Source organism: Panthera pardus, unplaced genomic scaffold, assembly GCF_024362965.1.
Source record: "Panthera pardus isolate Hobbes unplaced genomic scaffold, ASM2436296v1 HiC_scaffold_12, whole genome shotgun sequence".
Lineage (NCBI taxonomy): Eukaryota > Metazoa > Chordata > Mammalia > Carnivora > Felidae > Panthera > Panthera pardus.
Genome location: NW_026526677.1, coordinates 42,331,774 through 42,345,116, shown reverse-complemented (window position 1 = coordinate 42,345,116; position 13,343 = coordinate 42,331,774). Strand labels below are relative to the sequence as shown.

The window sequence follows — 13,343 nt, the reverse complement described above, 5'->3', positions numbered from 1 at the left end:
ATCCCAAATCTTTATTTGATCAATTTACAGGTAGAGTTTTTGTAACTGTTTTGTTCATCCATCCATCCTTCCACCCACCTGCCCAGCCAGCTAAACATCCATGCACCCATTCATTAACGAACTGCTTACTATGTTCCATTTTCAAGAAGCTTACAGACTAGTAGAGGTGACAATGAAAAAGCATGCCTTGATCTTGCAGTTTGTGAGTTCAAGCCCCGCGTCGGGCTCTGTGCTGACAGCTCAGAGCCTGAAGCCTGCTTCAGATTCTGTGTTTCCTTCTCTCTCTGCCCCTCCCCTGCTCATGCTCTGTCTCTCTCTGTCTCAAAAATAAATAAAACATTTAAAAAAAGAAAAAGCATGCCAACATAGCTTGAACATGAAAGTCCTACGCAAAAGGAATGACACAGTTCTACAAACTGGGGTATATAACACACTGAAGGGTCAAGGAATATTTAGGCTAAGGCTTAAAGTATGTGCTGAAGTTCTCCTAGTCAGGGTGAGGACTGGAGAGGCAGATGAGCAAGGCCCAGATGGATCCTGGTGCCTCATGAGATGGACCTCCATCTCTCACCTGGATCCCATCACAGTCTACTCTCCCCCTCGCTCCCTTACATTCAGCCACACTCCCTAGCTTTCTGTTTCCCCAACAAACCAAGCTCCTTCTTGCCACAAGGTGTTTGTAAGGGCCCATTCCTTCTGTTTTAAGCACTCCACCTCAGGTTTGCATCCTTAACCTTCATATATCAATCAGGCCTCACTTCCATATACTTCCCACAGAGGCCTTCCCTGACCATCCAAACAAAAGTGGCTACTCTCTGCCCCCTCTCCCCTCCCATCCCATCACCCTATTTTACTGCCTTCATGCATAGATCATGATAGAAAATTGTCTTGTTGTTTACCTGTTTATGGTCTATGTCCACCTCTCCTACCTAAGAATGCATGGGACTTTGCCTCTTTCTTTGAACACAGCATCTTTAACAGTATCTGCTGCACAGTATGCCCTCAATAAATACTTGTAGAATAAAAGACTAAATAGATGAATGCATGAGTACAAATGCACCCAGTTGAAGAAGTTCAGTATGGCTGGGGCATAGAGAATGGGGAATGGTGAGACATGAGCCCAAAGGTGTAATAGGGACTAGACCCATACAGTGCTCAAATGCCCTAAGGAAAATGGTTTTTACTCCAAAGGTGATTAGACAATAAGTTCCTACAGTCCAAAGACAGGATTACCAGTTACACAGAGACCAGAGAAATTTGGAAACTGAGAAAAGAGATAAGTTGTCTTCTGATAGGCCCTCCTATTTGAGCTGCTTGTCAGTTTTGTGAGCTGTGAAAGCAAGCTGACCTCTTGCTTGCTTAGTGTTTTAGCTTATTGAAGAGGAAAAGACATTCTTAGACAACAGACAAAAAGCAGTCCAATGGCAGAGTTGGGAAGACAGATTTCAAGGAGGCTGTAGGGAATCAAAAACCAGTCCAAAGTCTGGCAAGTGGGAGAACATGGAAATGGAGGGTAGAAATTATGAACAGAAGGAGATAGAGAGCAGGATTGGGCAGCACTGCTTGGTGCACTCTTATATGGGTTGGGATCTTAAGAACACATGAATGATCGGGCGCCTGGGTGGCTCAGTCGGTTAAGTGTCCAACTTCGGCTCAGGTCATGATATCATGGTTTGTGAGTTTGAGCCCCGCGTCAGGCTCTGTGCTGTCAGTTGAGCCTGAAGCTTGCTTTGGATTCTACACCTCCCTCTCTCTCTGCCCCTCCCCCATTCACGCTCTGTCTCTCAAAAAATGAATAAACGTTAAAAAAAAAAAAAAAGCATACATGAATGAATTTCTATCAAAGATCTCTGAAGCCTGTGTAGGAAACAAAAGGATAAAGAAAGGAGTTGAAGCGAGGGTGCTCAACTCTGCTCCTGGGTCAGAGTAATGATGTAGGAAGAGGCTGGAGGGGGAAGGAGGTGAGAGGCAGGTGGAGGGATGGTGCTGCAGGAGCCTGAGCAGAGCAGAACCACCATGACCCTGCTAGGGGATGAGCACATTCTGACAAGGAAGAGTGCATTTTGCTCACAGAAGACTCATCATCAATGTGATCCAGGGGATGGTCGATGAAACTGGGTGGTTGTAAAGAAAAAAGGGCCAATGACATTGTCAAACCAAACCCTATGGAAGGCAGCATACCCAATACAAAGTATCTTAGGCATCCTATTAAGTAAGCACGTTATACATTCATTTATTTAACTTAACACTTGTAATAGCCCTATGAACTGAGGTTTATTTTTTTTTTCAACATATGAAATTTATTGTCAAATTGGTTTCCATACAATACCCAGTGCTCATCCCAAAAGGTGCCCTCCTCAATACCCACCACCCACTGAACTGAGGTTTAAAAAGCATTCCCAGGGCACCTGGGTGGCTCAGTCAATTAAGTGTCCGACTTCAGCTCAGGTCATAATCTCATGTTCTGTGGGTTCGAGCCCCACATCAAACTCTGTGCTGACAGCTCAGAGCCTGTTTTAGATTCTATCTATCTCTCTCTCTGTCCCTCCCCCACTTGTGCTCTGTCTCTCAAAAATAAATGTTAAGAAAAAGTTTAAAAAGCATTCTCAATCTGTACAAGTGACACAGCTAGAAAGTGGTAGAGATGGGATTTGAACCCATGTCTATCTGACTTCAGACACTAAGCTCTGGGAGGAGAACATAAGGTAAAAGAAACCAATACAGTAGGAAGTAAGGGGGTGAATCAATCAGCTGGCCTGGACATTAGTTGCTTGCACCCCCTTTATCCCATTCCAATGGGTCATTTCTCCTTCCTCTGCCCACAGCCCTAACATTTCTTGGGCATCCACCCCTACCTTGCCCGCAGTCCCTGTGGCCTGGTTCTCAGAAGTGAAGAATGTATCCTGGATCGGTGCCAATCAGCATGTATATTCCCCGTCCACAGTACATGATTTAAGGTTCAAATATTATCTAAGCCTGTCTAATCAGAATGCCTCTCTCTGGACAAGAGTTTCTGGACAAGACTCTGGCTCTTTCCTGCTGGACTTTCTTCAGCCAGACGACAGGAGTCCAGGGCTACTGCAGCTATTTTGCCACCAGATCTTTCTTAGATCTGCCAGGAACCTCCACATGGAGCTGAAGAATGAATCCAACCCAAGGGTGGCCAGACCTCAGAGCCTGAGAGAATGACTTGTAATGATACTGTCTGAGCCTTGAACCCAGCATTTCTAAAGCTAGATCTATCCTGAACTTTTCAGTGAAGCAACCAACGAATTCCTCCCTTTCTAAGGTAAATTTGTCTGCATTTTCTGCTGCCTGCAATCAGGAGTCCTACTATACCACATATGTAAGCATCTGCCTATATGGATAATGACAGAAGCATCTGATGAGAATCAAGTTGGGGAGAGACCAAGACCGTTACACAACCACCGGGGCCCCTCACTTAACACAGATGGAGATTTTCCAGTGCAGATCACAAAACTGAAGGAAAGGGAAGATTAAGTACTGCCTAATGAATAATTCTAACTAACCAAATGTCTGAACATCTTATTCTGGGGAAAGAACATTTAGTGAGTCTGGATTTGCTTAGCTGATAATCTCTCAGAAAGTTAAGAGGAAATATTATTCTGCCTTTATTCTGACTCAGAAGGTAGGACAAATTTTTTGGCTTGTTTTGTTTTTTAAGGAAGGAAACTTAGGCAAACATGATTATGGGATTTTAAGAGTTTATTAAGAGAATAAGAAAAATGTTACAAGTTCAGAGAGAAACTAGGGACAATACAATGACCTGAGACCCTAAAAGGGAAGGAAGGCAGCCCAACAGATAAAGGATGGAGCCCCTCACAAACCAGAATCTGATAGTTAATTATAAAATCTTTAGGTAGGAAAAAGTTAAAAAAAAAAAAAAAAAAGGCCAAATCTCAGGTAGCAAATTAATCCTGAATGGTTCAAGCAGGACATCACTTTTCAATCACAACACTTCTTCCTGTTAAACCTGGTTTCATTCTCAGGTTATCTTTGACCCAGTGCCCTCGTCAGTCATGATGAACTGAACAAAGATGGAACACAAGAAAGAATTCATTTGCCATTGCTGGTCTAAAGAAGCCAGTACAGGGGCGCCTGGGTGGCTCAGTCAGCTAAACGTTTGACTTTAGCTTAGGTCATGATCACACGGTTCGTGCGTTCGACTCCTGCCATCAAGCTCTGTGCTAACAGCTAAGAGCCTGGAGCCTGCTTCAGATTCTGCATCTTTCTCTTTATGCCCCTCACCCCCCTCAAAAATAAACATTAAAAAAAAATTTTTTTTAATAATAAAGAAGCCAGTATAACAACACAGGCATCTCTCAGAGCTCAAGTTATAAAAGGACATGCACAAGAAATGGAAGCTGGCGCACAAAAATCAAGCACAGATCTATAGTGGAATGGGCCCACAGGAATGATGGCAAAAAGGGCAGAGTCTGGAAGGAGCTGAAGATGGTTTATTTAAAGCAAAACAAAAACAAACTTTTTCTTTTTCTTAAAATTAAAATGAGGGGCACTTGGGTGGCTCAGTCATTTAAGTGTCTAACTCTTGATTTCGAGTCAGGTCATGATCTCACAGTTATAAGATCAAGCTGCACATCAGGCTCTGTGGTGGGCGTGAACCCTGCTCAAGATTCTCTCTCTCCTGCAATCACAATTCTGGACTTAAAGACATATTACAAAGCTATAATCATCAACACAATATGGTACTGTCACCAAAAAAGACACTTAGATCAATGGAACAGAATAGAGAACCCAGAAATGGACCCACAAATGTATAGCCAACTAATCTTTGACAAAGCAGGGAAGAATATCCAATGGAACAGAGTCCCTTCAGCAAGTGGTGCTGGGAAAACTGGACAGCGACATGTAGAAAAATTAACCTGGACCACTTTCTTACACCATACACAAAAACAAACTCAAAAGGTATTAAGGACCTAAACATAAGACAGGAAGCTATCAAAATCCTAGAGGAAAAATCAGGCAACAACCTCTTTGACCTCGGCCGCAGCAACTTCTTACTCAACATGTCTCCAGAGGTAAGGGAAACAAAATAAAAATGAACTATTGGGACCTCATCAAGATAAAAAGCTTCTGCACGGCAAAGGAAACAATCAGCAAAACTCAAAGGCAACCAACAGAATGGGAGAAGATATTTACAAACAACATATCAATAAAGGGTTAGTATCCAAAATCTATAAAGAACTTATCAAACTCAGCACCCAAAAAACAAATAATCCAGTGAAGAAATGGGCAGAAGACATGAATAGACACTTTTCCAAAGAAGACATCTAGATGGTTAACAAACACATAAGAAGATGCTCAACATCACTCATCATCAGGGAAATACAAATCAAAACTACAATGAAATACCACATCACACCAGAGAATGGCTAAAACTGACAACTCAGGCAACGACAGATGTTGGCAAGGATGCAGAGAAAGAGGAACACTTTTGCAGGCCAGTGGGAATGCAACTTGGTGCATTCACTCTGGAAAACAGTATGGAGGTTCCTCAAAATATTAAAAGTATAATTACCCTCAACCCAGCAATTGGACTACTAGGTATCCAAAGGATACCTAGGACTACTAGGTTATCCAAAGGATAAGGACTACTACCTTATCCAAAGGATACAGGTGTGCTGTTTTGAAGGGGCCCATGCACCCCAATGTTTATAGCAACACTACCGACAATAGCCAAAGTATGGAAAGAGCCCAAATGTCCATCAACAGATGAATGGATAAAGATGTGGTTTATATATGCAATGGAGTATTACTCAGCAATCAAAAAGAATGAAAGCTTGCCATTTGCAACAACATGGATGGAACTAGAGTGTGCTATGCTAAGTGAAATTAGAGAAAGACAAATATATGACTTCACTCATATGTGGAATTTAAGATACAAAACAGATGAACATAAAGGAAGGGAAGCAAAAATAATACAAAAACAGGAAGGGGGACAAAACATAAGAGACTCTTAAATACAGAGAACAAACTGAGGGTTGCTGCAGGGATTGTGGGTGGGGGGATGGCTAAATGGGCAAGGGGCATTAAGGAAGACACTTGTTGGGATGAGCACTGGGTGTTATATGTAGGGGATGAATCACTGGATTCTACTCCTGAAATCATTATTGGACTATATGCTGACTTGGATGTAAATTTTAAAAATAAATAAATAAATAAATAAATAAATAAATAAATAAATGGGATCATACCAAAAAAAAAAAAAAAAAAAAGAATTAAAATGAAGAAGGGGAGGGCTTTAAAAGAATATGATTAGATGTAAGTATCTCTGCCTGGGGCAGATGATGTAGTATAAATAAAGGCAAATTCTTTAACTTCTAGATTGAGTTCCATAACTTCATCAAGAAGAATGATCTTCTTCATGAAAAAGAAAACAACCTTAGTTAAAAGAGACTAAAAGTCCAAGATGGAGAAGAAGATGGGAAAGACCCAGCCATCAGGACCCCAGGGCCTCAGGGAACTCAGAAACAGGCTCAGGAAATCTCTCAGGTGATGTCTGAGAAATCAAAGAGAACAGGGAAAAGGCCAGAATATTAAAGACTGGCAAACAGCATCCTGTTCCGTTAACCACAAGACTGGACAGCCTGCAAGCAACCTCTGCAAGGGACCAAGCCACATCCTAACCTGAGGATATCTCACAGCACACAGGGAAGGAAGCACCGAGAGAAGGCAAACAACTCAGCAGAAAAATGGGCAGAGGAAAGGTAGAGGCAGTTCAGTGGAGGGGAAATACAAGTAGCCAAAAAACAGAAAAGATCCCCAGCATCGTGGAGACATACACTGAAATACTATTTAACTACACAGCAGCTCAGCAAAATATTTTAAATCTTAATAATATCTACTGGCAAAGATGTGGGTAGTGGACTATACAGCTTTCTTTAAACTGCATCTTGGTGTACCAATTAAAATTAAAAATACATTGTATTTTGACCCAGCAACTTGAAAGACTCACACATGCAGACGCTTGTAGAAGGTTTTTCATTGCAGGCCTATTTATAATAGTAAAAGATGAGAAAAAATAAACCATTAAGGTTTGGAGCATTATGGTCTTATAAAACACCATATACAACAGTCCAAAGTAAAGCTGATCCACATACACTGATATAGATTTTCAAGATATCATTCGTGCTTTAAAAAAACACAAAAGAAACACATATTTCTTTAAGTGCACATATGTATATAAATGAATTTAAGTGAAGTTAAAAAGGATGCCCATTAACCTGATAACAGAGATTACCCTAGGAAGGTAATTAAGGATATTTTGTCTTTACTCTTTGCATTTTTTATAATAAAAATATCATTTATTGTATAATTTTATTTAAAATGTGTGTATATACATACATATATGTATGTGTATATACATACATACATATATGTTTTTTTTAAGGATGAAAAACAAAAACTAAGAAACAGCATTAGGAACCAGCATGTGCACTAGGAATAAGACGTACCAAAGAAACACCAATGTTGGGGCACCTGGGTGGCTCAGTTGGTTAAGCATCTGACTCCTGGTTTCAGCTCAGGTCATGATCTCACAGTTCTTGAGTTCAAGCCCCGCACTGGGCTTCATGCTGACAGTGCAGAACCTACTTAGGATTCTGTGTCTCCCTCCCTCTCTGCCCCTCCCCTACTCACTCTGTCTCTATCTCAAAATAAATAAATAAAACTTAAGAAAAAAAAAAAACTGGAAAAAACTAAAAAGAAATACTGATGTCACTGTAAACAGAGTGCCCACAGGCTAATGGCAGATGCTTTCACATCATCATCATGGACACAATAGACAAATGCAGGCTGCATGACAATGTTAGGAGGTAGAGTCAGATTTGACTGAACACCTGCAGTTACTGATTCAGGGTCTATGTGGGAACTTCCAGCATAGTCATTCATCCTGTCCTATCTAACACATTCATTCATTCTTTCACTCGCTTATTCACTCAACAGACATTTAATGGCTTACTCTGTGTCAAGTGTGCAGAAGATACAAAGACAATCCCTCCCTGAAGTCCAGGATGCTGAGAAGTATACAGAAGGTGGGGAAAAAAAAAAAACAAAAAAAACAAAAAACAAACAGCGTGGGAAATGCTTGACTGAGGTATTATGGAAGCTTCAAGAGTAGGGCCAGACCCCAGGCTGGCCCCTTGAAGGAGGTCACACTACACCCTCTGTTTGCTTCAAGAAAGATGGCATGAAGCTAGGAAGTACCACTAATACCAAAAGTCACATACACGTGAGTTGGAAAAGGTTGACAAGCTATAACACGCCATGTGAAATCCATTTACAGTCACTAAAAAAATCCCACCTTTAGGTTGCCGGAGAATAACCTTTTATTTTGAGGCCTCACTGACAGACCATACTCAAAGAGGCCTCTGAACACAGCAACATGTTCAGATAGTGGAAAATGGGGGGCACATGAGTGGCTCAGTCGGCTAAGCATCCAATTTCAGCTGAGGTCATGATCTTGCAGTTTGTGAGTTTGAGCCCCACATCGGGATCTGTGCTGTCAGCATGGAGCCCATTTCAGACCCTTTCATTCCCTCTCTCTGCCCTTCCACCGCTCATATTCTTTCTCAAAAATAAACACACATTAAAAAAGAAAAAAAGAAAAAAAATGGGCCCATGTCAGATGAGGACTCGCTAAAGGCACATCCTGACTTTTCTAGGGTTACCTTATTTCTCTGAGCCCCTGACTCCACTCATAGTCCTCCTGTGCTTTCTCTCAAGGAATCACCCACAGCCAAAAGACTCAGGAATTTCAAGATCCCTGATTGTACCCTTGGTTTGTCCACTTGAGGAAAGGGGTGACTGGACAATAGCTGCCCAGCTAGCCTCAGCAACATGGTGGTCACTCTTTGGCACATTTTCAGTTTGTAAGGTCTTTCTTGTCTGTCTCTCCCTTTCCCAATCTGGTGCCCCAAGGCTGTCCATCTCACCACACATCAGAGAAGGAAAAATGAGAAATACACACACGCCAGGTTCCAGGGCTCCATATCCCAAGCAGTCACTTCCCGCCCCCAGGCCTTGGCATTTCTCTGCTCAACAAAGAGAGGTCCAGATAACTTCTGCGGGACCTTACCATGTATGCATTATCTTTCCAACAGAATTCGTGGTTAAATAGGACTTCAAAGAAAGGGCAGGGCTTAATACAAGTGAATGAATGGTGGAATTTGGGGCACCTAAGAGTTCTTATCTGGATCCCCATCCTAGTGTGAGAAGTGCTCTGACAGGGACCCTCCATTGGGACTGACCTCTTTAGTGATGATCGAGACAGCACCTGTGCGGCCTGGTTCATGGCCCGGACCCAAGCATTCATGTCCTCCTGGGTGTCGGCACTGAAGTAGTAGGTCCTCATGCCTGACTGCTCGGCCTGAGAACCCCCTGTGGAGCTATTATAGATGAGTGCTCGCATCCCCGTGTGCACAGCCTGTAAACATGAGGCAGAAACAAAGGTCAGAGAGGTCCGTGCACATTTCACTTCTGGGAGCAAAAACAAGAAGACACTCTGGCCATGTTCTTCCCTCTTCCATATTAAAAGCCCAAGTACCACCCAGCTTGTTCCCACACCTAGAAAACATCACAGCTGGATTCCCCTTTCCTGGTACAGTCAGACCCAGTGATAGCTGTGTCTAGTCCCCATGGTCAAAGCCAGGCAGCTGCACCTATTCCTACTTATCTTACTCCTGCTTAGGGAGGGCCACACAGTCAAGGCTTGGGTGAGAAAGAGTTTTTCAAAACCCTCATTCTGTAGAAGCAGACTCTCTGGAATCCTTGTCTTGGCTCTTCTGAAGCACGCAATTACTGGAATTGAGCCAAAAATGAGCAATAACAGCAAGTGGCTTGGTGCAGATATTCACTGTGCCTCACCACTCGGGCATGACATGTGATGAGTGCCCATCAACGCTGCTGCTCTTCTGGCTCTCCAAAGAGGCACTACAAAGTTTGACAGAGCTAACATTTGACTGAAAATCCTTGCACACCTACTATGTGCTAGGAAGCCTCAAAGTGCTTTCACATGTATCCTTGCAAAGAGTCCGTGAAGAGGTAATGGAAATGATCACTGAAAAGTAACCAGGATGGGTACACACAAGAGGAAACACCAGTTTCTCCCCACTGTGTTCTGATAAGTAGGGGCCTGTCTTAAAGTTGTAATGAAAAACCTCATCAAATCTACATAGGAAGATGGTATAAAAAGGAAGACCAAAAAAAAAAAAAAAAATAGAGGAAGATCAGCAAATCTGATCAGTGCCTGTTATGTGTCTCCTGGTTACTTCCAGGACTTTAATCTCATTTTAATTCCAATAGCTCTGAGAGGTAGTGACAGAATTTGTATTTTACAAATGTGGCAGATGAGGGTCTGAGATGTTAAGTAACTTTCCCAGATCTCCATGCCCAGTAATGGATTCCTCAGAGTATTTAATATTACCTGGCATCATTTATTTTATACACTAGTTTGCTTATCATCTGTCTCTTCCCTCCAGAATATAAACTCCATTACAGCAAGGACTTTATCTGTCACTACGGTATCCCCAGGAACAGTGCCTGGCACCTAGTAGGTACTTAATAATTGTTTGTGGAATAAATGAAGAGTTGGAACCAGGATTTGTACATAAGTCTATCTGACTCCAAGCCCAAGCTTCTCTATATAATGCTCCTAGGTCCTGCCCAGATATTAGCATGATTACACAGATCACTGGTCCAAAAATGTGGATCCAGAAAGAAAGGCAGACCCCATGAAAGGATAAGCCAGAGAAAACAAAATGAAAGAACCAATTAGGAGCTGAAAAATGACATGCTCCTAGAACCACTAATGGTCACAGATGAAAACTCTCTGATAAACTGTCGACATTTGCTTCTGTGACCCACCCTAACATCTAGGTCCAAAATGCATATTAATTATGGATCTGCTACTAATATTGACATACTTGAATCTATCCAGCTAGTTCCAAGAGAGTACAAGCAAACTTAGCCTGCAGGTAAGGGTCCCTACAGTGACCAAAGCAAACCTGATTTCCTTCCTTGCATGTTTAAGGGATTATCCACTGTCCCAGATTCCTCCTGTTTTAGCAGGTGGACACGTGGCAGTGAGAACAGAATGAGAAGGAACTTATTGTGTCTGTCAATCAGCAGAAAGTCTTGGAAAAGCTCCCCCATGCAATGACCCCATAAGATCTCTGATACCTCCTCCCAGACTTTCTGCCCAGTCACAGGTGGGACAGGCACCCACCCCACCAGACACAAGGCCACTCACAAGCATAGCTAGCCCTCAAGGGTATGATAGATAGAGCATGTTCCTGCTATACTAGTGTTTGTGGAGCCAGCCTTGTCTAGGAAATCAACACGGGACACCCTTCAAACAGGGGGACTTGGCGTGTGTGTTCACAAATGGACCTTGGGAGTTAGATCCAGCATTACAGAGGAGCTAACATGATTACAACCTCAGTCACTAATCAAACTGCCAATATGTGCTGTATCCAGCTGCCCTTGGCTCTAACCAACAGGTTCTTAGCCACATTCTGCCTGTGATTGGGCATAAACGATGTATTTACTGCAAAAGTGAGAAGTGCAGGGAGTTGGCCACGTGACCCAAGTCCAAAGTGCCCTGAGCCAGAGGAAGATGCCAAAACCAAGATGATGAGAAGCCTCTTCACCCCTTCCTAGTCTTATCTCAAAGATGTTCCCTTCCCCTCTGCTCTTCACTTTCCAAACAACAGTCCTATTGGGCAACTTTGCATGACCGAATGGAAAACTTTAGGCTATAGCTAAAGGAAATGGAGATGTATGCAAGGACGATTTTACCTCAAAAACTTAATCCCCCTGGGATAGGACTGTTCTCCTGGCCCTTAGGACCTTGGTCTTGATCCGGCACTAGAGATAAAAGCTAGAATGCTCACACTCCAAGCCCCCAGCATCAGCCTTTAGAACATAGAGGCCTAGGTGAGGAAATGTAGGAGCACTCCAAAGGCCAGGGCCCATCAACTGACTCATTCTCTAACTCATTCATTCAACAATAATTTATCATTGATTATTTATGTGAAAGGTACTGTACCAGAAATTGAAGCAACAGCCTTAATCAACGTCAAGATAGTTTACAATCACGTAAGAAGAGAAAGACTACGGACAAAAAACTACAATTGTTATAAGCATCGTCAAGAAGTTCAGGATGCTATGAGAGAGGACATCAGGGGAACCTGGCCTGACCTGGAGAAGGAATTACCTATGGAAGTGACATTTAAGCTTCCTTCTACATAGTAAGCAGATATGTTAGTAAAAGTAGCACAGTGGGATGTGTGGGACCCCAAGACAGACAAGAGTATGATATATTCAAGGATGAGGCCGGCATGCCTGACACAGAGAAAAGGAGAGAGCAGGATGAAATGAGGCCACTGGAGCTGGCAGGGTCAGGTCACCGGGGCCACGTGGTCACGTTAGGGTTTTGTCTCATTTTCAAGAACAAGGAGAAGCAATTAAAGAGTTCGAGCTGGGGAGTGGCAAGATCAGATTTTTGTCTGGAAAAAACCACTCTGGCTGCAGTCTGAAGAGGTCAGAGTTGAGCTGGGGCAGATGAGGGGATAGGGGGCAGGACACCACTACAGAAGTATAGGTGAGAGATGGTGGTGGGGGGCTGAGAAGGAGAGGAGCGCCCAGTGTCTGGACAAAACTAGCAGGTAATATTGGCAGGACCTGGTGATGAACTGGACAGGAGAGCTGAGAACCGCAACTGTCAAGGATAAGACTGTCAGGTTTCTGACTTACGCAGACTGTGGTGCACATTTATTGACATTAAGAAGGAACTCCTGGTGCCCAACCTTTGGGCTATGAGCAGCACAGTGAACTGGGTAAGAGCTCAGGCCCTGGAGTTAGCCTGACGTGCATGGTGGGCCTGGCTTCTTACCCCAGAGCAACCTTGGGCAAGCTGCTCAATCTCTCCAGGCCTCCATTTCCTCATCTTTAAAATGGGTGGGTGATGATGGTACTTACCTTTTAAGGCTGTGTGAGCACTAAATGAGATAATGCACATATGGAAGTTACAGCACAGCCTACCATTTTTAAGGCTCAAAAGATGTTAATTGATGTTATTATAGGACTAGTCACTTGAGTAATCTAAGGTGACTGACTGAATGAATTTTCTAGAAACTTTGAAAGACCCCTTTCTGCCCTCTCTAACTCTGCCCTCAGGTCAAGATCTCACAGTTCACCAGTTGGAGCCCCGTGTCAGGCTCTGGGCTGACAGCTCAGACAAAGCCTGGAGCCTGCTTCGGATTCTGTGTCTCCCTCCCTCTCTGCCCCTCCCCTGCTCATTC

At 43.1% G+C, this 13,343-nt stretch overlaps 1 protein-coding gene across 13 annotated transcripts in view; it reads right to left on the bottom strand.

Moving 5' to 3' along the window:
* PLEKHA7 (pleckstrin homology domain containing A7) overlaps window positions 1-13,343 on the bottom strand; it is a 220,662-nt gene that overhangs the window by 55,409 nt on the left and 151,910 nt on the right. For all 13 annotated transcript variants that reach the window (XR_008421189.1, XM_053899928.1, XM_053899927.1 and 10 more), the window contains one exon: window positions 9,291-9,466. Coding sequence is in view for 12 of the 13 variants with exons in the window: in XM_053899928.1 (XP_053755903.1) it covers window positions 9,291-9,466 (176 nt within the window). In the remaining variant the exon portion in view is untranslated. The remainder of the gene's footprint in view (window positions 1-9,290; window positions 9,467-13,343) is intronic.